At 50.9% G+C, this 27,192-nt stretch overlaps 3 protein-coding genes across 5 annotated transcripts; 1 reads left to right on the forward strand and 2 right to left on the reverse strand.

Annotated features, from left to right (window-relative positions):
* Nucleotides 1-797: 797 nt before the first annotated feature.
* NFKBID (NFKB inhibitor delta) lies at nucleotides 798-7,843 on the reverse strand. Of its 2 annotated transcripts, none has more exons than XM_033128485.1 (12): nucleotides 7,753-7,843; nucleotides 6,329-6,429; nucleotides 6,076-6,136; nucleotides 5,407-5,621; nucleotides 4,955-5,145; nucleotides 4,771-4,876; nucleotides 4,508-4,654; nucleotides 4,353-4,404; nucleotides 4,111-4,259; nucleotides 2,524-2,640; nucleotides 2,045-2,209; nucleotides 798-1,470 (listed from the first exon to the last, which is right to left on the reverse strand). In XM_033128485.1, the coding sequence occupies exons 1-12, from the start codon at nucleotides 7,757-7,759 to the stop codon at nucleotides 1,417-1,419; spliced, it is 1,365 nt and encodes a 454-aa protein (XP_032984376.1). In that variant the 5' UTR covers nucleotides 7,760-7,843; the 3' UTR covers nucleotides 798-1,416. The 2 variants fall into 2 exon arrangements, with proteins under 2 accessions (XP_032984376.1, XP_032984375.1); XM_033128484.1 differs by lacking the exon at nucleotides 7,753-7,843 and adding an exon at nucleotides 6,938-7,068.
* Nucleotides 7,844-9,146: 1,303 nt separating this feature from the next.
* HCST (hematopoietic cell signal transducer) lies at nucleotides 9,147-10,826 on the forward strand. Its single transcript, XM_033128569.1, has 4 exons — nucleotides 9,147-9,318; nucleotides 9,867-9,890; nucleotides 10,315-10,446; nucleotides 10,674-10,826. Exons 1-4 carry the CDS (start codon nucleotides 9,276-9,278, stop codon nucleotides 10,712-10,714), a joined length of 240 nt encoding a protein of 79 aa, XP_032984460.1. The 5' UTR covers nucleotides 9,147-9,275; the 3' UTR covers nucleotides 10,715-10,826.
* A 140-nt stretch (nucleotides 10,827-10,966) lies between these two features.
* TYROBP (transmembrane immune signaling adaptor TYROBP) lies at nucleotides 10,967-13,735 on the reverse strand. Of its 2 annotated transcripts, none has more exons than XM_033128559.1 (5): nucleotides 13,577-13,735; nucleotides 13,163-13,189; nucleotides 12,884-13,018; nucleotides 12,650-12,693; nucleotides 10,967-11,195 (listed from the first exon to the last, which is right to left on the reverse strand). In XM_033128559.1, the coding sequence occupies exons 1-5, from the start codon at nucleotides 13,635-13,637 to the stop codon at nucleotides 11,142-11,144; spliced, it is 321 nt and encodes a 106-aa protein (XP_032984450.1). In that variant the 5' UTR covers nucleotides 13,638-13,735; the 3' UTR covers nucleotides 10,967-11,141. The 2 variants fall into 2 exon arrangements, with proteins under 2 accessions (XP_032984450.1, XP_032984449.1); XM_033128558.1 differs by having other exon boundaries at nucleotides 12,650-12,696; nucleotides 13,577-13,734.
* Nucleotides 13,736-27,192: the final 13,457 nt, after the last annotated feature.

The following is a 27,192-nucleotide window of genomic DNA, read 5'->3' on the forward strand; positions in this document are numbered from 1 at the left end:
ACAGAGAGAGACTGGACTTTGAGTGGTAAGCACACAATTTGTAGATGGTATATTATAGAATTGTACACTTGAAACTTATATAAAGTCATTAACCAATGTCACCCCAATAAAGTTCATTCGAAATTAAACAAGGCTTCCTGGGGTGGGGGCCCTTGGATGATGAGATTGGGATAGAGGCAGAGCAGAGGTTGTGGGGCACGTATGAGAAGGGGACATTGTGGAGGTCTTAGTTTAGGTTTCTCCAGAAGCAGATGCTGAGGCAAGGATTTGAGATCATTTGGAAGGGGTGACCATTGGGAGGGGAGGCAGGAAGTGACATAGAAAAGGGAAAGCAGCCAAGAAAGGATATGTTATCAAGTCAGAACCACTGTGGAGAACAGGGGCTTACTTCTCTTGGGGAGCTTTGAGAACCCATGTGAACACGCACCTCTAAGTTATCCCCACAGACAGGTGAGGGACCTGGAATATTTATATACCATCTCCTATCAGTCACTGGACGAGGGCTCTTGAAATGGAAAGTTGCATGAACTCCCAGACATGGAAGGCTTACCACACTCATACTTGGGGCCTAGCGGGCACCAGTGATCTGAGAGTGTCCACAGGCAAAGCTTCAGGTGCACACTGGCAGTCAAACCACCATGTGTTGATATGGGGAGGGTGACGGGATACGGACGTGGCACCCAGTGTCTGCCACATGCCCCCACCCAGGCACATCCATGCAAACACTCCTCGGCCAGGCACCACAGCCACTCCCCTGCACTAATACCTCCAGAGATTAGACAAGGAGAGTTCGAGTCCAGATTGAGTTTAATAGGGAGTTTCAAGGAGGGATTCACTAGCGATGCAGAGGTCTGGGACAGGGCCCGGCTGAGGTCTGAATTAGAAAGCAGTAGGACCTAGGGGACTCTCATCCAGGAGAGTCCTTCCTGCGTCTCAGGGTTAAGGACCTGAAGGGTGTGGGTCCTGGGGAGGTTGGGGGATTATCTGAAGAGCTCTACTGGGAAGATACTGGGAATTGTTTTGGGATGTAGGGGAATATGAAATTCCCCTACATGTAGTATCATGCAGGGGAATGACATCTCAGGTTCCAGGTGCGAAGAGCTAAATTAAGGGAGGGGATCCCAAAAGATCCCAGAGGGGAAAGGGTTAGGAGTCCAGGGTGTTTCACAGAAACAATCAAGGGGTCTCGATTTCACAGAAATCATCAAGGGGGCTCCTTGTGGGGGGGAGGGATATCATACCACCCCAAATATTGGGGACTGTTTACCCCCCAGCAACCATTTTGGGGTTTTAATGTAAGACCCCAATGGCAGGATATTCCATATACATTATCATGGATTTGCAACATTCGCATACGCTGGCTGTCCCACAGGACGGTGGGGACTGGAAAATCAGTCCAGGTTCTGGGTTTGAGTCCTAAGAGGACAGGCCTGGGGCTGCCACACGGCTCCTCTTCAATAGCTGCCGGAGCTGTGAACAAGACAAGGCAGGGGGAGAAGTATTGGAGGTTGCCATGCAAGGAGAGGAGGGGAAGGCACAGCCGATGAAGCTGGGGGTTAAAGAAGAAAAGCTGAGTGGGGTCAGTTGGGTTCGAAGGTCAGAGGTTCAGAGTTAAGAGTTGGGGGTAGGGGTAAAAATCTGGGTTCACACATTGAGAAAAGGCGCAGGAGCCAGAAGTGGGGATGAAGGGAAAGGAGTTGCTGGTTGGGACTTCCCACCTTGGGGCTCACATTGAGGACTGGGAGTTGAAGGGTAGAGATGTGGGGTCAGAGGTCACAGGTCACAACTTGAGGTCAGGATTTAGGGTTAGGAGTAGAGGTTAAGCTTTGAGGTCATGGTTGAAGTAGAGGTCAGGAGTCAGGATTACAAGGTAAGGGATCAAATACTGGGGTAAGAGGTCACATTTTGAAGTCAGGGTTGGATAGGGGTCAGGGTCACCTTCTGAGATTATAAGTCACCCTCTAAAGTCAGGAATGCATAGGGTCAGGGATTCACCCTGTTAGGTCAGAGGCCACTCTGCAGTCAAGGTGGGTTCAGCACTCACCCCCTCAAGGCCCGGCCCGGGCCGTAGCAGGTGGACAGGCTGCTCGTTCTCCAGGTTGCGCAGTGTTGGATCCGCCCCAGCTGCCAGCAGGCGCCGCACAATGGCCTCCTGGGGTGGCCCAGGGGGCAGGGCAGCTGCCATGTGGAGAGCTGTGTTCCCATGGGCCTGGGGACAGTGAGGGGAGGTCTGGTAAGGATTCAGACTCAGCTGGCCTGAGCCCTCAACATCACACTTCCTATTCTGCCACATCCATGGTGCACATTTCTCCCTTCACATCCACATCCCACACACCCTTTCACATTCCAGAACCTCCTCCACAACGACATTCCACACACCTCTGTCTACGTCCATATCCTACACAGTCCCTGCCCAGGTCCCATGCGTTGTCCCCTCATAGCCACAGCCCACAGGACTCTCAACATCCCACCGCCCTCTCTACCACACCTCTCACATCTGCACAATCTAGCCTCGGCCCCCACCTTCATGTTGACAAAGGCCCGCAGGTCTCCCCGTGGCAGCTCCAGCAGTAGCTGAACCAGGGTGGGGTTGGCAGCCTGCACAGCCAAATGAAGAACTGTCTTGTTACTCTTGATCTCCTACGGGGAGAGGAACGGCAGAGGTCAGGCCAGTCCTCACACCCAGGCCCCCTCCCAGAGCCCAAAAGCCTTGAGAGACCCTGTCTCTCCTTTGCAAACACTCAGGGGTACCTTATACAGTTGTATGTGTTGTGCACTATACAAGAATACAACATTTAAGGAGGTGCCGTTCACATCATACACATCCCAGAACTGTACATTTTATTAAGATAATTTTCCAGCCCAAGTGTCTTTGAGAAAAAGCTCCTTTCCTAATCCTCCACAAAGTCGCTCTCTGGGCTAGCAGCCGCCCTGACCACCCCACATTCTATTAAGTATTAAGCACAGTAAAATGCACCCACATCCCACATGGACTGTACTTATCTATAAGGATGGGAGTTGAGCACCATTAATTAGTGAACTAAGACTATTTCCACTTCCATATTGAGCTGTTCTCTTCATGTTTTAGAGCAAATAAAGCCACTTTCTACAATGAAACTATTATGTGCCTTTAAAGAGTCTGTAATAATAATGAACATTCAACATGTTATGTGTCTATACAGGGCAAAACGACCTAGTTGGCTCACCAAATAAATTATGAAGAGAAAACAGAGATGGAGGAAGAAACGCTAAATTAAGAGTGACTTAAAAAGACATATCATTGCAATATGTGGGCTTTATTTGATCCTAGTTTTGGGGGGTTTTTTAATGAAAAAAATAAGTGTATATCACTTTAGAGCCAAACAGAAATTTGAACACAGTCAGGATATTTGACACTATGAGATTATGAATTATTTTAAAGGTGGAATAATGGTATTGAGGTTAAAAGACTTCTTATAACTTAAAGATACACAAATATTTATGGATAAAATTATATGCGTAGATGTACTTAAAAATAATAAAGTGGAGGAATACAGGGCAGGACTGGCTATGAGTTGCTGGTTGTTGATGACTGGTACACAGAGTTCATTATACTATTTTCTGTACTTGATCTGTACTTGATCTGTGTCAAAATTTAACTGAAAAAACCCCCAAAAACCAAAAACAGTATGTGGATGTTTAATTCTCTCAGCCAGTCTGTAAAGAAGCTACGATCAGGGGAAAGAGAATAATATTATTGTTAAAAGCTCGATTCTGGGATCAAACCACTTGGGTTCTAATCCCTCTCTGACACTCACAAGCTGTAAGATTTTTGACTCCTTGTGCCTCAGTTTCCTTATCAGTAATAAATAAGAATAACACACACGTCAAAGGGTGTTTGTGAGGATTCCATAAGTTAATCTATGAAACTCAGTGCCTGATGAATATGAAGTGCTTGATAAATATAAGCTAAAATCAGTAATATTATTTCCAGCTGACATGTGGGGCAGAGAACAGTGAATAATGTGCTCAAGGACACACAGCTGGGAAGAGGCCAAGTCAGTGTTTGTTTGGAGCCCCTGGACATCCCACACACCCTCCTAGGGACCAGCTGCCCACAGCCCAGCTCACCTGACTGGTGTGATCAGCACCCATGTGCAGCAACATCTGGACGCAAGACAGCCTGTCTCGAGCCTGGGTACTCAGCACCCGGGGACACAGGTCAGATGGGTGCATAGCAACATTGAGGGCCAGGATGGCTGTGTGGAGTGGGGTGAGGCCTGTGGAATGGAGATAGTGAGGGCTCTGCGTCTGGAGCACCCACCCTGCCCAGCTCCACCTGCCACACAGGCCCTGCCCACCACCCAACTTACCCTCGAAGTCTCTGGCTTCTAGGTCAACCCGAACCCCTGAGTTAATCACAGCCTGGGAGGAGAAAGCAGAGTGCTGGATTAGGATCTTTCCAGGCCTCCTAACCCTGAAAGCTAGGATCTGGGCAACAAGTACACCCCAACTGCCGTGGCCATACCGTGAGGACTCCTGGGAGCCCATAGGTAGCAGCCATGTGCAAGACAGAACGTCCCTGATGGTCAGAGGCATTGGGCTCCGCTCCCAGGTTCAGTAGATCCTCAACAATCAGGGGTTGGTTGGCAGCAGCAGCCACCAGGAGAGGGGTCTGCAGGTGACAGGAAAGGTCAGTCAGGCCCCCAGCCTCCTCCCCTCCGAAAACCAGGAATCCGGCCCCCAGACCCTCTGTCCTCATATTCAGGAGTCCAGGCCCCTGGCACTCACCTTGCCCTTATGTTCACGAATGTCCAGACGTCTATACATTTGGAGCATCTCAGCTGCAGCATATGCTGCCCAGCGTAGCCCCCGAGCAGCGAACAGGTGCAGAAGCCTGAGGACAGGTGGGGGCAGCAGTGAGCATAGCCCCCCAGCTGAGCGAGGATCCCAGACTCCATTCCCCTATACTCACGTGTCTCCCTCCTCATCCTGGGCCAGCAGCTGTTGTGGCCCCAAGGCCAGCATATGAGCACGGGCTGTGTCCAGGGATGGTCCAGTGACCACAGGGGGCAATTGTGGGGGTCCTGTGGGGAGTCCGGAACCTTTCCAAGATCCCGCCTGTGGCAGGGAAGGTTCTGCATGAAGCCGAGTATCCAGGGGATCCTGAGGATGCAGGTAGTGGGGAGAGCTAGTCAGCTGAGGATTCCTTCTTCCCAACCCACCACACCCATAGACACCTAAGGAGCGCCAGGTAGAGTGGCTACATGTCCCAGTTGTGCCAAGTAAACTTGGACCTTTGGGCCTCAATTTTGCCCATCTGAGGAATGGGATCTTAATCCAGCCCCAGATAACTCAGAATGCTGCATGAAAGCAATTGGGAATTTTGGGGGCCCTTCAGTCTCCTGTCCCCACTCTGAATCTCACCTCCATCCCCAAAGGAAATGGACACGGCCGCCCTGAATCCAAGGGTGGGTAGAAGTCAGGAGTCAGGAAACTCTCAGCAGCAGAAGTAGGGTAAGAGTAGTTGTCTGTGTAGGTAGCATGCGTGTTGGGGTCCCAGTCCAGAAAGTTTGTGGGGGGGACCAGGCTGCCAAGTCCAGAACCCACAGTCTCTTGGTGTGCTGAGAAGTGAGTATGGCCTGTGTGTGAGAGACGAAGCAGGGGCAGTCCTGGTTACCATAGTTAGGAAAGTCACAGCCAAGGCTGGAGGACCTGTGTGAGGGCCTGGAGTCTCCCAAGGTACTGAAAGCTAGTACTTCTGGGACAGCGAGGGGCTGGGACCTAGAATCCTGGGACATCACGGGGTTGGGAGGTTGGAATTCTGGGACCTGGACTCCTGGGACAACTCCTATGGGTTAAAGGCCTAGACTTCCAGAGCACCAAAACGTTGGGAGGCTGGGCCCCTGGGACACAAAAGGACTGTGCACGGACTACTGGGCTGCAGAGAATCTGGAAAATCAAACTTCCACTGGGTCCCAGCAAGATCAGGGCCTGACTCGTAAGTTCCCCAAAGTTCTAAGAGTTGGGATGTTTGAGTCCCTAAGGGAAGCTGTGGCTGAAAGCTAAGGGAACCAGGTGAGTTTCCAGACTTACCAAGCTCACCCTCGTTCACAGAGGGGGTCAGGGGCTGGGCCAGGGGAGGTGGGAACTCTCCCTGTAGAGACATAAGCAAAAAGAAACAAGGGTGAATTTATCTGGCAGATTCCTCAGCATCCATTCCCCATCTATAGGGCATCTAAGGACCATGTCTCTCATCAGCCCTGAGGACCCAGCAAGCCAGCAAGTCCCTGACCAACAGGACATGGCCTCTATCAAGCTGTAATTGACAGGGCTTCATGGGCCTCACCGGTGCCCCACCAGCGTCAGGCTGTTGCTGGCGCCGCCTCTGTTCTTCCAGTAGCTTCTTCACCGTCTGGGATGGGCAGTGGCTGCGCTCATTCCGGCTTACTGCGGGGGTAGGGGGAGAGAAGTAATCAGACCCCAGTGCGCGGGAGAGGATTTCAGCGTCCTCCTTGCCCTCCCGCGCGGAAAAACTGGCACACTGATGCCGACTGAGAACTCCAAAGCCAATCTAAGATTTCGGGTGCGGCGCCCGCCTCCGCCGTTTCCTTCCTTTTGCTCCGCAATTTCCCCGCTGACCCAACTTTCCACCAGCGTCGTGGAAACTGAGGACGGGGGAGGAGGGCGCCCCTCTGCGCTCCCGCTACTTCCGTGAAAAATGCCACCACCACCACCCCCCATCCCTCCCACCCCCCAGATCTCCCACTCCTGAGGCCTCGGGGGTCACTGGACATCACATCCTGGACTTCCCAACATCTCTGCCCAAGAAACTGCTCAGATATTCTTTCTTCGGGAAACCAGGCGTCCCCAGCCCCTCTTCCGGGGAAACCACGAGTTAGTAGCCCCCTAGCTCATCAGAGATCTAGACGTCCGGACCCCACCCCCACCTTCAGACCTAGGAGTCCAGGCCCCATCCCGCAGTAGTCCAAGCGTCTAGCACCCAGGAGTCCGGACCTTCAGCCTCCTCCTTCCCTTGGACCTGTCCTAGTTCCCATACGCCTCGTTCGCACTGCCCAGGAACTTTGGACCCTCAACCCTCACTCTTCCGAGTTCTGGCGGAGGAAGGGTTAAGCGGTGTAGGGCAGACTCGAAAACAGCCCAGACGCGACGCGCTGACGTCACGGCGCTCACGCAAGGGAATCTTCCATCTCCCCCTTCCTCTCTCAGTCCCGCGCCCCAGGTGTCCGGCTCGGAGGTGGGGCGCGCGGCCAAGCGTGGCGCTTGTGGAATCCCCGCACGTGGGGAATTCCTCCTCAGCCCGGGGACCCTAGATGGGTGGCGACTCGGGAAATCCCGGGGCTGGGACAGAGTCACAGCCAGCGTGGACCCTGCGGCCAGGCGCCAGACCTCCACTGAGACCCGTGGCTGATTTTAAATAACCACGCCCCCAAGGATTTAGTCCGGCCGGGCTTTCTAGGGGAAGAAGTCCAGGCCGCCAGCCCCCTACTCCCACAGAACCCAGGGGTCCCGGCTCCCGGCCCCTGGGACCAAGGGTCTCGGATCCCCAGTCCCCTTTCGCCCCCAGGACTTAGGAGTTCAGAATCCCAGCCGGTCCTCCATCATGACCCCGGATTCGGGGCCCTGTCTCCCCTCCAAACACCGGGTACTCTCAATCTCAGGACCGAGGACATGATGCTCCAGCTCCGTCCCTCAGGGTCTCAAGAGTCCGACTCCCAACCCCTCACTCTTCCGGGGCCGAGTGTACCTCACCTCCCATCCCTCAAGTACCTCGGGGATTCCGTGGCGCGGATTGCGGGCCCCCAGGGCCCCGACCTCGGCGCTGCGCCAGCCTCGCTGTTACCCCGCGGAGCCGCCGCCGGGTCCCAGATCTTGGGTCTGGTCCCCCGCGAGTTTTTAAACCGGGGTTGTGGCACCGCCCAGTCCTGGGCAAGGCCCCGCCCACAGCCTGGGAGTCCCCGCGTCGCGCTTGAGCAAACCCAGACTGAATGGGCGAGGCTGATTTTAAGCACCCGACTCTTGAGTATAGGGAAAAAAGGAACTGGGGGCCTCCCTACCTTTGGTCTGAGGAAAACGGGCCTGAGATACTGGACTCCTGAAGAAGGAGGGCACTGGAGGCCTGGATTTCTGGTTCTCTGTCCCGGGGTCCTGGAGACCTCCATTCCTGGGCCCTGGGCTGGGGGCAATATTACTGGGTCCTACGGGAGGAGGGGACTTGAGGTCCGGACTTCCAGTTCTTCAGGGAGGACTGGTCCGTAGGTAACAGTGATAGAGGTGGACTCAAAATTTTCCCGTTTCCCCACATTGCCCTCTCACTTTTCATAGGTCAGTTCTCATTTATGTATTCATCATTTAAAATAATGTGTTACTGCTGGGGAAGCCCTTTGCTGCTGGGTGCTGTGGTATAGCTGTAAACTAAGCAGGCAGGAATTCCCAGCCCTCAAGCTGACTGACATTCCAGTGGGAGGTGGTTCTCAGTTCCCACCTTGGTGACCATCCACAACACTGACCACGTGAATCATATTTCTCCCGTGCTTTCAAGACTCCATGCTCTCCTGGTTCTCCTCCCTCACTTGCTGCTCCTTCTCAGTTTCCCTGGCTGTTTCCACCTCTACACCCATGGGGGATGTGTTCTGTGTCTCACTTTCTTGGTGATCTCATCCAGTCTTGTGGCTTTAAATACCATCCATAGGCCATCAACCCCCAAATTTACATCTCCAGACCAGACTTAACCCCTGAACTCATACAGGCAGCTGTAGTCATTCAACTTCTCTAAAGGGAAATCTAGCGCGAATTTCCAAATCAGTGGGCCAAAACCTCAGCAAGTACCCCTCCCCCCAAAAAAAATCTGCTTCCCCTTCTTCTCCATCCTATCAAAGGATGCTCCATCTTTTCAGTGCTCAAACCAGAGGCTTTGGTTATCCTGGATCCCTCTCTCTCATACACACACTTACGTACTCCATCAACAAGTTTTATTGGCTCTACCGCCAAAATCTTTCCAGAATCTCCCCAGTGTCCATACTGTTGTCCACTTGTCACCTCCCACCTGGACAATTGTAGCAGCCTCCATGGTCTCTTTAATTCTCCCCCCACTTTGTCCCCAAAGGCAGTCACAGGGACCTATCACATCTCCTCCCACACACATACAGGAAACAGATGGTCTTGCCACTAGCAGGGTGACATCCGCTATTTCTGCCTCTCTACTCTCCCACTGTTCCTCAGAACATCTCTGGACCAAAGCCCTTTGCCAGCCCCCTTCTAGCCCCCAGCCCACCATGGTCCCTCAAGGCAACATCCTGTTCCTGCTTTTGCTGCCAGGTGAAGCCAGCAATTATGTGTGTGTGGGGGGGGTGTCAGGCAGAGTATTGTGAAAGGGGTGGCTTGGATGGCATCTGAAATGAGGGGTGCTGAGTGCGGGTCCTTTTCCCCCCGTGCCCCTTCCTTTCCCAGAGATACATTTGGCTTCAGGGCTTGGTTCTTTGCCGCGGGGGGGAGGGGGGAGGGGAGGGCGGGGGGTCGTTCATCAGGTTGGGAGTAGGAAGCATCAGGAATGACTGAATCCAGGCATCAGGTTGTTGAGGGCAGTGGTTTGGGCTCATCTGTAAAACTGCCTGTGTGTTGGGGGTGGGGGGGGAGCTGAGTTCTGGAGTGCCTATCCGTTAATCTCTCCCTTTCTCCCTGCTAGGTCTTTGCCTCTTCTGATTTCCAATCTCTCTCTGCATCTCTGGGAGCTCCCCTCCCACTTGGCCCCTCTTTCTCATTTGATCTTTCTGGAGTGGAGGTTACTTCTCAGGACATCACCTTTCCCTGCACCTTATTTTGGGAACCACCTCTCCCTGCTGACTACCTTTCCTCTCTTTCCACAGTGGCTACAGCTCAGATAACTCCAGGTGAGAAATCAACACTCCTTCCCCTTTGCCATGCTACTTCAGGTACCACTTCCATCCCGAAAGTGTAGCCTGAGGGTCCTGGGACATCCCCAACGGCTCTCCAGGTCACCATTTTACCTCTCATCCTCAAATCAGAGTCCTGAGATGATCTGCAGACCCCCAGCTCCCCATTTCACCAAATTGAAGCCCTAGGATCAGCCAACCCCCCAGACTCTCTTCAGTAATACCCACAAAGCACAGCATGTCTCACTATGCTGGGACAACCCCAGACTCTCTCTGGATTTCTATCTCCCTTTTTATCCCCAAGCACAACCCCAGGGAATCTGGGACACCCCAGGGACTTCTTCTACCCAGATGCCCAAAGCACCGCCTTGAAGGCTTGGAACCCTACTCAGCCTTCTTGTTTTGGACCCTACCCTCTCAGGTTCCTGTTCCGGATGTGGGCCCCTCTCCCTGCCACTCCTGGCGGGCCTTGTGGCCATCGATGCGGTTGTGTCCCTGCTAATCACGGTGATGGTGTTTGTATGTGCACGCCAACGCAGCAGGCCCACCCAAGGTGCGGGCTGGGACAGAGCAAGGCCTGGAGGGGTGGGGGTGTCCCTAGGGAGGAGGTCCCCATGGAGGGGGCCCCTGGGGAAGCCCTGGAGGCACTGCTGGGGAAACCCTGGGGGCGCTGCTGAGGGGAACTCCTGAGGAAACCCCTAAGGCACGGGGTCCCCACAGAGGTAGAGATGTGTGTGTGTGGGGCGGTCAGGCCTCATGCTTTCTCTCCCCCACCCCCAGGAGATAACAAAGTCTACATCAACATGCCTGGCAGAGGCTGAACCCCTGTAACTGCGACCTTTGACTTCTGAGCCTCTCATCCTGTATTATGTGTGGTGGCACAGAAAACCCACTCCCCTCTTTGGGTTGAAATAAAGTGATTGAAATACCTGACCTCTAATTCTTCCTCAAAGAACCCCAGGGTCCCCAAAGCTTCCCTCCCATTTAGCTGTTTCTGGGTCCATGACCCACCCTCCCAGAACCCCACATATCCACATCCCATCAGCCCAGGGATCTGGAATAACTCAACAGTGTTTTGAGCTCCATGTTTATTTGGGGTTGGGGTGGGGAAACGTCTGATATCTCAGGGAGGGCACTCTGTGGATTGTATCTTGGTGGGAGTAGAAATAGGGTGCTGGGTAGGCATCAGGAATGACTGAATCCCGGCATCAGGTTGTTGACGGCAGCCGTTTGGGCTCATTTGTAATACTACCTCTGTGTGTTGAGGTCACTGTAGACATCTGACCTCTGACCTTGGAGTTCCTAAAACGATGGCACAGGGTGAGGACCATTAGCGGAAGAGGCCACCAAACAAACTTAAAACAAAATCCAGCCTCCTCCCAGTGGCCTGCAAGGCCCCTGGTAGTTTCTTCAACCTTGCAGTCATGTTAGAGATCTCGATTTTATTCAAGTGCATTCAAAGTTCCCCTTTCTCCTCTGCCTCATCGTTATGCCCCAGTTTGAGGGCCTTGGCACATAACGTTCTCTCTGCCTGGTTCCTTCTCCCCCTTCAAGCGTCAGTTCATGTCATTTCCTCAGAGAGGCATTTCTTTATTTCCCAATCTATAGTTTCTTCCCCCCACACCTCAGTCACTGTCACCCCAGCCTGCTTTATTCCTTCCTGATGCCTTCCAAAATGATTTGATTGGTAATTGGCTTTAAGTCCATCTCCCCAACTAGGACATAAGCTCTGCTGCTGTGTTTCCAGCATCTAGCACATATAGGTGCTCAACAAATTCCACCAAAGGAATGAATAAAATGGAGCAATGCTTTGCCCTAAAATTTCACTGCCCCCAGTAACTGGAAAGCCTCTTCAAGCTTCTGGACCTCACAGAGCTGGACTCGAGATTCTTACACTTCATAAAGAGACCTTTTCATCCACAAGTGAGGCAAAGCAAAGCTGGTTGCCAACAAGAGCAGGGCTCACAGTTGCGGGGGGTGGGGGTGCAGGGGGGAGGGTCTATGGCCCCAAGAGGCAGGCGTCAGACAGAACCCCTGAAATCATATGCACGTGGCCAGTCTGAGTGTGCATCTTTCTGGGGAGGGTTCTGTTTGGCTTCCATTAGATTCTCAGAGGAGCTCATGAGGCCCTAAAGGGTTAAGAACAATGTTGATAGAGAGGCAGGAGATGGAAAGATGCCTGAATCTGCATCATGGTTCTTAAGAAAAGTTTCAAGGATATTTGCACCACCCTTAGATTATATCCACAATTTTGTGTTTTTGTGTGGATTTTTCTGAGGAGTCTCTAGCTTTCATCGGCTTCTCAAAGGGACTCAGTATCTCTGCCCCGCCAAATGGTAGCTAGAACTCCTCTCTTTGGAGTTACCAAACTAGGGCTGAATTATATCCTCTGCTCTTATGAGAGCTTCTCCTGGAAATTAGCCTGTCCCAGGAGGGGCTTTTCCAAAGGAATTCGGAGACTGCTTTCTGGCTAAGGCCTGCACTTGCCTTTACAAAGGCAAACCATCCCTGTATTTCTTCTCCACACATTTTAAGCTGAGCATAAGGTGATAATTCATCACTGAAAGTAGTTTTGGACAGATGCCCCATTAGTCTTCAAGGGTTTGAGGAGCTGCTGAGAAAGTGGCTTTAGGGTCTACATTCTAGAGGGACTGGGGACAGGGGTGGGGTGGGGTGGGGTGCAGCGGGTGCAGTGTTTAGGACAAATACCCACAGGGCAGGACTGAGGTGTGAGGAAGAGAAGCTGGTTTCCTCACCTGATAAGGCGACTCTGTCTCTGCGATGCGCTGTTTCTTGGTCACTGCTAGAGGTGGGGAGTGTGGCAGAGTGAGTGAGAAAATAGACATGGTTGTGAACTGGGACCATTTGCTTGGTGCAAAATCAACCCCTCCATCACCATCCCTTTGGATGGTTGTGACTTGGGACCTTACCCCTCCCCTCCAGACAACTCCTCAGAGTGTCCCAGGCCGTCCCCTACCAGCCCCACTCACCCTCCGCGGCCCCTCGCCCCCGAGGGACCAGCCGGCCCAAGGAGTACACAGCCAGCGCGATGAGGAGGGTCAGCACCAGGTCCCCCAGTACAATCCCCGCCAGCACACCAGGGCTCACCACGGAGCAGTTGCATTCTGGGAATGTATGTGGCACTGGGGTCAGGGGAGGTCAATGGGAGTTGGGAATTGGGAGGAGGTGTCAGTAGGGGGAGGTTTGGAGAGATCTGGGAAGAGACAGAGATGAGGAGTAGGGAGGGGAATTTCAGGATCTAGGCATACCGCTCTGTGCCTGGGCAGGGCTGAGACCTGAGGAGAGAAAAAGTAGGTAAACTGGGGCACGAGGCTATGACTGGAGGGTGGGTGTAGAAGCTGGGGAGGGTGGGTCCTGGTAGCAAGGGGGTGAGGGTGGAGTCTGGTAGAATCTGTGGCCAGTGTAAAGGCCACTGGACTGTATTATTTCTACACCGACTTGTCCTATTACAACACCCTTAGAGTTCCCTCTCCCTGCTTCTACCAGACGCCAAATGTTGGGGTCTCAGGTTCTGGGAGAGACACACAGGGTTTGGGGGGCTAGGGATATGCTCCCTTCCCAACCCTCTCCTCCCCTTAAGTTCTCTCTTTCCACCGGTTTCTTGCCCTGCCCCAAGCTGAGCCCAGGGACTCAGGAGGCAGTTGCATAAGCCCCCAACTCACCACCCACAGTCAGAAGGAGAGGCAGGAGCAGGAGCCTGTTGGAGGGTCCAAGGTCCCCCATGACGCAGCGACGCTGCTGGACACTTCAGTCCAAGGGCCCGTGGGATATGGTGTAGTGTCCAACCAAGTGAAGGAGGAAGTCTGAGATGGGTGGTGGCAGGAGGAAGGAGGGGACGATAAGGGGAAGAGGGACAGAAACAGATAACAGCAGAAAAAATCAGGCCTAGACACCCCACAGACCATGCTATGGCCTGCAATGGCTGAACGTGAAGGGCAAAGGGAACGTGTGTCAACTCGTCCTCCATCCCCAATCAGGGGTCAGACATCATTGTACCAGGAGGACCAGTGGCTGGCTATGATAGAAACCAGCTCTGCCTCTCCTAGCTGGGCAACCTTGAGCAAGTACGTCAACCTCTCTGGGCCTCAGTTTCCTCATCTGTAAAATAGGGAGTAAAATAGTACCTACTTCATAAGGTGTTGTGGGAATCAAATGAATTAATGTTTCTAAAACAGAGACTGACACTTTTCAGCTTTTTATAAGCACCAGCTATAATTATTAATCAGAACTTTGTGATGTTCATAGGATATTAAATGAAAGCCATCAGGATGTGGGCACTAAAGATGTGCAGGCACTCTGTCTCAAGTGTTAACTCATTCAACCCCCACAACACCCTTCTGAGGTGGATGCTCTTATCATCACCTTTTTACAGAAAAGTAAAGACACTTGCCCAAGGTCACACAGCAAATAAGGATGGAAATGGAATGCAGGGCCCAAAGTCAGATATTGACCCTTAGAGAGAAAACAAAACAGAGCCAAGATGGAAGAGAGTGGAGGAGAAAATGAGAAAACGATGGTAAAGCAGAGAAAGAGGGAGAGGAACAGACAGTGACACAGATATACACATCACAGACACAAGATTGGGGGTGGGCTGAGGCAGGTGGGAGACGATGTGGTGACCACTGGGCCAGGCTGGGCTGTGCCAACCAGTGAAGAAGTGGCTGGAAGTGAGAACGGAGGGAGGCCATCCAGGAGACAAGGACTTCCAGCCCTTGGCAGGAGCCTGAGCTGGGGCTGCAGAAGAAGGAACCTGAGGTTAGAGCACTGGGGGGATGGGCCAGCAGCAGGAAGCCCCCCTCCCCCGTCCAAGCGTCACACCCCACAGCTCCCTGGGCCTGGGCTCAGGAGAGAAAAGGGGAAACTGGATGCCAGTCATGGGACAGACACTAAGTGGCCCTGTTGAGGGTGGGGGTGGCGGGTTGAGGGAGGGGGGGGATTTGGAGTCCGGAGGAGGGTCAGGGCCCAGTCTCCAAGGCAGCACTGGCTTCTAACTAGGAGAAAATTCTGAGGTGTACTAAATTGAATTACAGCAGGCAGGAGGGTGGAAGAGACAGGAGAGGTTAATCAGTCCACAGTTAAAGGGCAAAAGCAACAAAAGACTGCTTACATTCCTGAATGAGTGTTGCGACTTGTGATTAACTTCCAGCGGGCTATTTCTGCAATTACCTGGAGAACGGTGGAGTAGCCCTCTACCAGGCACCACCAGCCCCAAGCACCTCAGCTTTTGCTTAGGCGTGAACTTTCAGGACTGTTGCCCACAACCAACCCAAAACAGTAAATACTTCTTCCTTATGGACAATACATCTATCCCAGAACTAGCCCTGCCTCACCTCTTTATCTATAGCCAATCTAAATTCTTTCAAAACAACTTACATCTTTCCTCTCCAGACTCATTGTACAAAAGGGCCGTCAACTCCAGGATGGTGGACTGTTATCTTCTCCATCTAGCCCTGCTGTTGGTGGTTTAGACTGCGTACTCCAGGACCTGGTACTTTTCTGGTTAGCACTTAGCTCAATAAACGCTTTCTTTCAGAAAAGCTTTTGGCTGTGAAAGGTTTTTTTTTTGTTTAACGGCCGCCACTGCCCATACCTGGCGGAGTCCTGCTGCTAGACAACCAACACACCCGCCAGGCCAGCGTGATGGCTGTCAGGTCTGGAGTGAGCATGAAGAGAATAGGCCCTGCAGGCCCGACTGGCACCTCAGGCCTTTCAAGGTGGTGTCGACTGAAAAATAATATCGACTAGGTGTTTGGTCACCAAAAAGGATTTATTTGGGAAAAAGAAAGGGTTGCAACCCAGCGCAAGCAGATACGGGAAACCACATGCATACTCTGGCCTGCGTGCCAAGATGGAGGGGTATTTATATAAGGGAAAAGGAAGCCAGTGGAAGGGGAAGTTAGAACCATAGAGCTTTATTACAATCATAGAGTTCTTCCTTTAGGATTTTCGCATACGGTTCTTGTGATTACGTAGAGCGGGAGAACTTCCATTAGCCCTAGCTCCTCCCATAGACCCTCCTATGTTTACTTAAAGTTTCAGTTCATCTTTAGCAGTGGCTGGAGCAGAATGAGCCAGGGATGATCAAACACCAGGGCAGGCTTTGAGCCCAGAGGGCCCTGCTGTTCACTGGCTCCCTGGCTTGGCATGGGAGCAGACTGTAGGGGGCAGGGACAGGAACCAGGGGCCAGGTTGCTGCAATGGCCCGGTTTATTGTGAGGATTTTGTGAGGTCTATTAGAATAATGCCTGCCTGGCACACTGTACATGCTCAATGAACGTTAATTGTTATTATTATTATTATTATTATTATACTTCGACTATCCAGTTGTGGGCTCACCTTCATAAAAATCTTTCCTCAACCCCTCAGCCTGAGCCTCCTGATCTGATCCTCCCAACTCCAGCTAGGCCTGGGCTGTCCCCAGAATTCCATCTAATAGCCGGGACATCCAGGCCCCAGCCAATCAGAACAGATGTGGCCTGGGTCAGAGTCCTGAGTCCCCCTTTTGTTGCTGAGATGTGGGGAGGCCTGTGGTGTCCTGAGGGAATAGACTGGGATGGTGACATATATCTGTGGGATGGGGGAGGGGCTCTTTACTAACCAAAAGAGACCTCAATATTTTGGTAACCAGTATGACTGTACTGCTATAGACCACAGAATGTCCGCCTGGGCTGGTCTCTGATCCATGGTCTCCACTGGGTGAAGGAAGAGACTGAGATGGAGGGTGCCATCTGACTGGGTGCCACCCCAGTCCCATGGTGCCAGACTCCAGGAAGCAGGGCAATCACCCTGGCCCCCATGAGATTTGTGAAGTGTCTCAATTTCTCCTGGCAGCAGCCCAAGAGTTGGGCAAGGCCAAAGCTGACTTTCCCAGAAAGCAGGCAATATGTGTTGAGCTTGTGACAAGCTCGCCTCTGTGGAAACTACAGGACTCCACACTCTCCCTGCTTCCATTTTTGCCTCCTACAGCCCATCTTACCCACAATAACCAGAGGAAGCTCTTTGAAAAATCAGACCAAGAACCCAATTTTTTAAATGGCCAAAAGATTTAAAGGCACATAACAGAAGAAGAGATTTGAATGGTCAATAGCATATGGAAAGGAACTCAACGTCATTAGTCATTAGGGAAATACAAATTAAAACCATAATGAAATACCACTACAAACCCACTAGAATGACTAAAATTAAAAAGACTGACCCTATCAGTAGAGATGTGCAGCAACTGGAAATCTCATACTGTTGGTGGAAATGTAAAATAGAACCACCACTTTGGAGAAGAGTTTGGTAATTTCTTAGAGAGTTAAATACTCACCTATGCAGAGATTCAGCAATTCCATAAAAGCAGGCACTACCCAAAAAAAATAAAAACATAAAGATCTGACCATCCCTCTATCTTCCTCTCCTACCTCTACCTCTCTTCCCCTCGTTTACCCTACTCTTACTACACTAGCCTCCTCGCTGTTTCTTGAACCAGTCAAGCTCATTCTCTCCTCAGGGTCCTTGTACTTGCTGTCCCCCTGCCTATGATGCTATCTCCAAAGTCTCTGTATAACCAGCCCCTTCTTACCCTCTATGTCTCAGCTCAAATGTCACACCCTCAGAGGCTTCCCCTGATCACCACTGCTCAAGTCACCTCTCACCACCAATTTAATTTTCTTCCGGTATTTGTCACACCTGAAATTCTCTAATTTATGTGTTCCTATTTCTACTGTCTGCCACTTCCTCTGGAATGGAAACTCCATGAGAACAGGGACCTTCCTGCCTTGTTAACTGTTGTGTCCCCCATATACATAGCAAGATGCTCAATAAATATTCCTTGGATATTGGACTAAATGATCATCAGTGATAACAGGACAGATTAAACAGGGCTCCTCATCTCTGCAGAGGTTTAAGTGTATCCCAGACATGTCCGCTGTTGTTTCAAGGAGGGCGCAGCTCACAATGGCCCATGCAGGGATCGAACCGGCAACCTTGCTAATAACCGGCAACCGGCTAATAACACCACGCTCTAACCAACTGAGCTAACCGGTCACCTCCCCATTGTTGTTCTTGAATTGATTGCTTAGCAGATAAGAATGCTAGCATACCCCCAATATCCTCTGTTCCTTCTTCCACAGAATCTTTAGCAAGGCATCTGGCCGCTAGACTAAAGACTATATTTCCTGGCCTCGTTTGCATTTAGAGTGGCCATATGACTTCATTCTGGCTTATGGGCAGAATGGGAAGTGAACAGGGAATTTACAAGTCATAGCCTTTGTGGAAAGGTACACTCTATTCCTTTTCTTTGATTTTCTCATTTGCTGGACTTTGAATGTGGGAGGGATCATTTTGGAACAAGTGGATGGTGGCAACATCATAAGGACCAAAGAGCAATAAGATAGAAGGAACCTCAGTGCCCATCATCTTGGAGGAACCACACCAGCCCTGGATTGTAGAGAAGCTTCTACCTTATTTAAGCCACTAGTGGTACGTGATCTCCAAAGATGGTCACCAAGAATTTCTTCCTCCAATATGCACATGCCGTACTCGCATCAAGAAGTAGAGAGTCAAGTTTTCCTCCGCTTAAATTTGAGCTGAACTTGTGACTTATTTTGACTAAAAATGCAATGGAAGCAATGCTGTGCCAGTTCTGAGCTTAGGCCTTAAGAAGCCTTACAGCTTCCACTTTTACTTTATTGGAATTCAGCTGCCACGTTGAAAAGAAGTCCAAGCTCCCTTCTTGGAGAGGGAGGCTGTACATAGAGGCCCTAGAGAATGAGATATGATGTGGAGAGAAAGTCCATGTGGAAGAGAACCAAGGCTCTGCACCGATAGCAAGTTCCAAGGCTCCAGGCAGGTAACAGAATTCACCTTGGATCTCACATGCCATGCCAGCCACCAGCCAAATGAGTGACCCCCGGCAACAACATGAAGAGCAGAAGAACCACCCAGTCAGCTCACTGAATCATGGGAAATAATAAATCATTGTTGTTGTTTTTTTTAAAAAAAAGATATTTTTTATTGGGGAAGGGGAATAGGACTTTTTGGGGAACAGTGTGTACTTCCAGGACTTTTTTCCAAGTCAAGTTGTTGTCCTTTCAATCTTAGTTGTGGAGGGTGCCGTTCAGCTTTAAGTTGTTGTCCTTTCTCTTTTTTCTGTTTTTCTTTTTTTTAATATTTTATTGGGGAAAGGGAACAGGACTTTATTGGAGAACAGTGTGTAATTCCAGGCCTTTTTTCCAAGTCAAGTTGTTGTCCTTTCAGTCTTAGTTGTGGAGGGCGCAGCTCAGCTCCAGGTCCAGTTGCCGTTGTTAGTTGTAGGGGGCACAGCCCACCATCCCTTGCGGGAGTCGACCTGGCAACCTTGTGGTTGAGAGTCCACTGGCCCATGTGGGAATCGAACCGGCAGCCTTCGGAGTTAGGAGCACAGAGCTCCAACCGCCTGAGCCACTGGGCCAGCCCACCATATCATTTTTGTGTGTGTGTGGAATAGAGGGAGAGGGATGGAGGGGAGAGCATGTGGACACTTCCTTCTTCATATTTGGCTGTGGTTTTATAATGGATGGATCAGGCTAACAATATTACCAAAAAAAAAAAAAAGTCCAGACGTTTTTAAGTGCCTTCTGATAGATGAACGTGACATCACCCATGGAGTGTACTTACCCCACACTGAACCTGAATATGACCCAGCCTCTAGATCTATTAGTTTGCAGGACATACAGGGGACAGAAGAACATATTCAAGGACAGCAAGTGCAACCAGTCAAATCAGACTGTGAGATGAATGAGAGGGAATGGGAAACTGTCATAGAATAAGATTTAAAGAGGTACCAACAAAACGCAATGCACCTATCCTGTTTGGATTCTGACTTAAACAAGCCAACAGTTAAAAGACACTTATAAGACAATCGGGGAATTTGGAGATGGGCTGGATATTAGATAATATTAAGGAATTGTTCATTTTTAGGTGTGATAGAGGTGTTATTATGTTTTTTAAATGAACCTTGTATTTTAGAGATACATATGTAAGTATTTATGGGTGAAATTATATGATGTCTGGAAGTTGCTTTAAACTAATCTGGTGAGGAGGGAGGCAGAGAAAATAAAACAAGATTGGCCATCTGTTGATAATTGCTGAAGAATGGTGATAGGTACCTGGAGGCTCATTATACTATTTTATATTTGTGCATGGTGTAACATTACCATAATAAGGTTTTTTAAAAGGTGTGTGTGTGAAAAAAGAGAAAAGAAGGGAAAAAGATTTTTTTCCCTTTAAGACTAGATGGAGCTCCATGAACAGGCGGGATCGCTGACAAGGGATGGCAGAGATGCAGGAGAGCCGGAAGGCGGCTGAGCGGCCAGGACATACACAGTGGTGGGGATCTCGCTTTCCCTAAAGTAAGGGACTGCGAGGCCTCCACCGCTGCCCTAAGTTATGCTCCGAGGGCTGTGGCTCCTGGGCCAGAACGTCGGTCCCTACCCACCTGTTAACATCCAGAGGTTAGACAGACCGCCCGCGCCTGCGCAGCACACCCGCCTTGGTGCGCGGGGTTGTCTTTACACCCCAGAATCCCCCGCGCCGCTCTGGAGGCGCGCTTTCTGAGAGGGCGAGGGCTCCGCCTCCAGACTTGAGCAAGGTGAGGCAGAGGGTGTCGCCTGGCCTTCTGGGAAATGCAGTGCGCATGCCAGGCAAGGACCACTCTTTAACCCGCCCACGAGACTACGCGACCCACAATCTCTGCGCGCGCAGCAGCTGAGCGGTGTGTTGCTGCCCCCACGTGGCGGCTGAGCGGCCTGGGAGTGGTGCTGAGAGGGGCAGGGGTGGGGACGGGGCTGGGGACGCCGAGGGTCGCCTTAGGAACTTCTGGGAGGCCTTTCCAGGGATGAGACTCCCAGACCTGAGCCAAGGAAGGGTGGTAGTGGTGAAGAAATTGGAGGTCGGGCCCTCTATGAGGATTAAACCAAAGTAACAGTTATCTGCATGTTAGCATTATTATTACTAGTACAGCTAGTAATTACAGAGTAAGCACTTAGGTGCCAGACACTGCTCCCCGCGCTTTGCGTATATTATCTCATTTAATCCTCCCAACAGCCGTTTGTGGTACTATTACCACCTCCCCCCGCTTTTACAGGAATTAAGCTGAGGCCCACAGAAGGGAATAACTTGCCCAAAGTTACTCTGTGGCTCAGTGACTGAGCTGGGATTTGAACCCAGGCTGTAAGTAAAGTTTCAGAGTCTGTGTTCTTTATTATGAATAAAACACCCTTTGATCACTCTTAATTTAATCCCAAAATTGTAATTAGCACATGAATCAACTCAAGATGGCAATTAGCATGTGGATCTCTGAGTTGGTGATTTCGCACATATTCCTGCCCGAGTTTGTGATGTAGCCCAGTTCCGGGACAGAGTTGACAATCAACGTAGATTTATAATTTGCACATAAATCAGCACAGGTTAGTATTCATAGGGACCAGATTTCTGATTAGCACTTGAATCAGCAGTGGTGTTAGGAGCTGGAATCATTAGGCTTCTGATTAGTACCCAGATTTACACTCAGCGATTATCTTCATGTTTAGAAAGCCGTATCCGCTTTTGACCCAGGTGACCTCTTCAAATGTTGCCCCATCCCTCCCCTGAACCCTTACTGCCACCCCCATGATCACTGATCACTGGCCGGCAGACTTGGTGGTTTTCTTGTCCCACCCCTCTCCCCACTCTTGTTCATAGTGGAGTATCACACAGTGACAACCTCAGGTTCAGAAATTACCTGTTCTTCTGTCTTATAAGGAGACATAATTCCAAAGGACTGTCTGATTCACGGGCATGTTCCCAGCATCCGATCTGGAACACAGCAAAGGCTCAATAAATGCTTAGAGTAAAAGCGTTGGAAACTCACCATCATCCTTCTGCACTGACCTAGAGAGTTATCAAATCAAGCCAGATTCACTTTGCCCTCAAAGGGGTCATATTTGTGATCAGCCACTCCAAAGACAGGGGCCAGGATAGGTGTGTGAGTAGTTAGTGTGGGGCTAGGAACTTCTCCGTGGAGCAGGGTTTGGTGTAGTGGACGAAAGCAGCTCCCACAGCCTCTTCCTGCAGCTGCCTCTCCTGAGGTTAAGGATCTGGTCGTGATTGATGTTGAACCCATTATAACCTACACTCTCTTTGCATAGTCATGACTGGGAGGGAGCTGCCGAGCCTGGGAATATGTTCTCAGCCTCCTTGCATCCAGGGTTGCCATGTGACTAGTTCTCTCCAATAAAATATATGCAAAAGAGAACTTTGCAGGTCATTTTTGGGCCAAGTTTTTTGTTTTTAAAGATTTTTAAAAAATTTTTTTTATTGGAGAACTGTGTTTCTCCAAGGCCCATCAGCTCCAAGTCGTTGTCCTTCAATCTAGTCGTGGAGGGCACAGCTCAGCTCCAAGTCCAGTCGCTGTTTTCAATCTTTAGTTGCAGGGGGCGCAGCCCACCATCCCATGTGGGAACTGAACTGGCAACCTTGTTGTTGAGAGCTCGCACTCTAACCAACTGAGCCATCCGGCTGCCCCTCTGGAAGTTCAGCGGCAGCTCATTATCTTCAATATAGTTGTGGAGGGCACAGCTCACTGGCCCATGTGGGAATCGAACCAGCAATGCTGTTCAGTTTTTCAGAGCTCACGCTCTAACCAACTGAGCCATCCAGCCACCCCCTGGGCCAAGTTTTTTAAGAAGTTCGTGAAACTTCCCCATCCTGTCCCTTCCATTTGCCAGGTGGAAGCAGATAATTCTGAGCCCCAGAAAATAATGAGGCACAAAATTAACAAGCATGGGGTATAAATCACCAGATGGAAGACAGCTGCCAACCAAGCGGGACATATGTGGCGAGAAATAAACTATCGTATGAAGTCACTGAAATTCAGGGGGTTATTTGTTACAGCAGCTGGCATTACGCTCACTAATGCATTGACTTTTCCTCTCTGGGCCACTGATATCAGAAAAGCTTGAGCATCACTCATTCGGTAAAATGAGCCTCTAACCCCCTATTATATTGGTCAGGCTTTTATGTGGCAGGTCTACACAGTGGCCCAAAGTTCCTATGTTTGCTATCTAAAGTTGTCAGTATATTTCTCTCTATTCTTTGCACAAATGTAAATGTTTCCCCATGTTCTTATGGCAGTCTTCTTCCATGTTGATAGCTGGAAATCCTTAAAGCAAACCCTGAAAGTTGCAGTAGGTCTTCCACTGTGCATAACCTCATGCACAGGGTCTATGTTTGCCCTGGAGAAGTTGGTGCTTGCCTGGGACCCATCAGTCTGATTTAGGGTGATTAGTGTATGTGTATGGGGGATGTACTCATTTTCCTACCCCACTTTTTTGACTCTTTCGTATGGGGGTGCCCCTTTAGGCCTGATCTTTAAAGTGAATCCCTAGGCCTCAGTACAGATTCATGTGTTAACTACAAAGGTGAGCTAATTCCAGTTAACCCCATTGGCTGCACTTGAGTTGGTGAGTACTACTAGTTGAGGATAAAGGGACACCACCTCCATCCCTCCTTGCTTTAATGCCCACCTTGACTTGGAAGGGCCCTAAGTTTATTTATAAATTGACCTTATTTGGGCAGACAGACTGCATTGATTTGAGTGTATGTGCGCACATGTGTGCATGTGTGTACCCACCCCTTGCAGTTGTTTGATATGACTCTGAATATGTTTCTTGTGTGTATATGTAGGTGTGTGACTCACACATGCGTGCAAGAGAGAATCTGTGTGCAGAGTGTGTTTCTGCACATGTTCCCTCTCACGTGCCTGTGAGTCTGTGTGTGTTTCAGAGGTGCGTGTATCTACGTGTGTACTTGTATTTGAGCACGAGTCCAGGTATATGTGTTCCATGTGCCTGTTGTATCCGTGTGTGTTCTGGTGAGCCTCCGAGTATATGATGTGCAGGTGTGAGTATGGGTGTATCTCCTGTATCTGTATCTATTTGGGCAGATTCTGTGTACGGATGCTAGCAGTCTTCGTCTCCCCTAGGTTCCCTCAACTCTCTGGCCGTTTAATTTCATTCTTTGTGCTGTGATTGTTTCCATTCTTATGCCCCATTCTCCAGATGTTGAAATTAAGTAAATGCAGCAATTAAGCAGAGTCTCCCAAACAACCATCCCGCCAGGATCCCATTCCAGGAGCTGATGAGCCCATGCACAGTGCTATCCAGGCACCCCAGGGCCCCCAGACTGCACATGCTATGGCATAAGGCTCCGGTGAGCTGCATACAAAATAGAGGGGCCCTTTGTTCACATGCTTCATTTGTATGTATCATTCAGGTCTCAGCATAAAGGTCCCCACTTCTAGGAAGCCTCTCTGGGGAACAGAGGAGTTGGACTCTGTTTCTGGGGCTCTACACCCCTCTGCTTCCCCCATCAGAGCCTTGAACACTCTGAGCTGTCTGGAGATGTGTCTTTCCCCCCTTTTTGGAACATGAGCTCAGTGAAGGCAGGACCTGGTACTGTCTCTGTCACTATTTTTCTGCAGTGTCATCTAGCACACAACCATACCCAGAAATCTATAGTAAATGCTGAACTAGCATCTTTACCTCTGCCTGTCTCTGTTTCCGAACCCTTCTTTATGTACCTAAATACGTTGGTCTCTTTGGCATACACTTGGGGTGCTCATCCTCTCAATCTATCAGGTTTGGGCATAGCTGTGGTGGACAGTTCCATGCACATTACAGATGTCCCTGTTTAACCCAGTGGATCTCAAAGTGTGGTCCTTGGGGAGGTAGCATTAACAAAACTTGGGAACTTGTTAGAAATGTAAATGTTTGGGCCCCACCTCAGACCTACTGAATCAGAAAGTCTGGGGTGAGGGCCTGGAGGACTATAGTTAACAAGTCCTCCAGGTGACCCTAATGCGGCTAATGTGTGAGGCCCACTGATCTAGCTCACACAGGCAACCCTCCGTGATTTCCTGCCTTAGATCTTAGATGGCTCTCAGTACCAGCCCCTCCCTCCAAAGGGACAATCATCACCCAAGGGGATAAGAATGGCAGGATAAATGCCCCAGCCTCTCTGAACTTTGCAGGGGGAAAGGGGGCGGCGGGCAGGGGGAAATGACAATTCTGATGTGTTCTACAAGCTTGTTCTACAAGTTCTCCAGCAGAACTGAGCCCTAGTTGCCCAGAGAGATAACGTCATCTGCACTTTCTGTTCACTTTCTTCCTCTTCTGCCTCACTCTGCCCCCTCCTTTGCCCATTACCTGGGATCACCCCCCCCAAATCAGCTAGTTCCACTGAATTCCAATCCCAGTCTGCCTGTGGGATTATTATCTTCAGGTGTTTCCTTCTGCCTCTCCCACCTCCACCACTTCTGTAGCATCTCTGTAACTTCTGCGTCCTTTTTTCTGAGTGTCTGCCTAACCAGTATCCACTGTGGAGGCCAGGAGCACTGATGAACTTTGCTAATGATCCGGAAAGGCAGACTTTAGAGCTGAGCTAATTTTAGCTGCAATTTTTCAATACACATAAGTGGAAGAGGTCAAAAGTCTGTTTTGAAACCTTCAGCAGCGTTAGGGATGCCAGGGTGGATGTTCCTGCCCCCAACGAGGTCGTTTTACTCCTCCATTCAGTTGTGGGATCCCAGGGGTGGTTTGTGACCATCCAGGTTCCTGCAGGGGAGAGCCGTGACTACAGGCCAAGGCTGTGTTCCCTTTGGACCAGGGCTCCCAAAAGATCAGGACCATGTTGCTATAACCAAGTTCCCAGACCAGGCTTGTAGGCCACTGCCTACATCCCTCTTTCTGTGACACCATCAACCAGGAGACATGTGGGACCCTTTACCCTCCCCTCTCCTATCTTCTCACAAGCATCAGGATAGGCAGATACCACTCCTGGTAAGTCATGTGTTGGTACAATTCAGTAGCGTCTTCTGTGGGGACAGTGGATGTGAGTAGGGGACAGGGGAAGTTAGTGGACACACTTCTCTGGGTCATCCTGGCAAGCCCCCTGCCTCTGTCCCATTTCCTAACTTCTCCTTTCTCCATGGGATATCTGGTCAGTGTGTCTTGATATCTAGCTTTAATTCCAGAGGGCACAGGTCTTGGAACCAAGTTTTTCCCTTGCAGCCAGGGCAAGGAGTCTTGGGAAGGAACAGAGTATTCCCTCTGGCCTGAAAGAGGGAAGGGTCCAGGTAAGGCAGCTCCATCTGTGGAAAGGACATCCAGGGAGATGGGTGGAAAGAGACAGGCTGGGGCCAGGGGAAGGGTTCTGGGATGGAGGGCCACATTCAAGACTGTGCATGAGAACTGGACACACACACACATATACACACACCCATCCTCACAGCTGAGTTGCCCCACTTCCGTCTCTCTCTCTCTCTCTCTCTCTCTCTCTCTCCTCTACCCACTATGTCTCTGAATTTCTCTATGTTTTTGTCTTCGTCTGTCTCTGACTTGTCCTTGTGTCTGGTCTCTCACTGTCTCTGTGTATCTCCATCTCTCCTTGAATATGTCTGTGTCTTTCTCTGTCTTTGTCTCTCTCATTCTACTCCTCTCTGTCCATCAATCGAAGTCTGCCCATCTTTCTTATCTCTGGCTCTATCTCTGTCTCTTTCGGTATCCAAGGATTCTCGTTCCCAATCAGCGTCAGGGCGACTCCCTGGGAGTGGGGCTGGGGACGCGCCTTTTGAGAGAGGGAGGGCTGCCTACACCTTTAAGCGCGGGGGCGCGCGGGGCCTGCGCCTTTAAGCGCGGGCGCGCGCGCGGCCCTAGGTTCCCGGCGAGGAGGCCGCGGGAGCACCAGGACCCGGCTTGCCTGCCTGGCCCCCGCCCGGCCCCCGCCCCGGCTCCGGCGGGGGAGGGGTCTCTGAGAGCGGCCCCTCCCCCCTGCGCCCCCGCCTGCGCTGCGGTGCCCCTCACCCCGCGTGTCCCTGTCTGTCGGTCTGTTCGCGCCCAGGCCTCGCCCCACCCCGGCCCCGGGGCTGCCTGGCCGCCCCCCATCCCCACACCGCAGCAGACCCCTTTCCTCCAGTCCAGTCTCCCCTGCAGCCTGGGAAGCAAGCCGGGACGCCGCCGCCCCAGATCCAGAGCCGGCACCCCGACATCGGGGTCCTACACCCGGAGATTGGATCCAGAGATCTGGAAACCCGAGCCTGGGGTCCTTGTCTGGGGCTGGGACCCCAATACCTGGAGCCTGAACACCAATATTTGGGGCTGGAATCTCAACATCAACTCCTGGGACCCCAATATTTGGAGCCTGAACCCCAAGACGTGGAGCCTGAACCTCAAAATTTGGCATTTAAAACACCAAATCTGGAGCTGAACTTTGAATTCTG

Source organism: Rhinolophus ferrumequinum, chromosome 15 (assembly GCF_004115265.2).
Source record: "Rhinolophus ferrumequinum isolate MPI-CBG mRhiFer1 chromosome 15, mRhiFer1_v1.p, whole genome shotgun sequence".
In the NCBI taxonomy this organism is placed as follows: Eukaryota; Metazoa; Chordata; class Mammalia; order Chiroptera; family Rhinolophidae; genus Rhinolophus; species Rhinolophus ferrumequinum.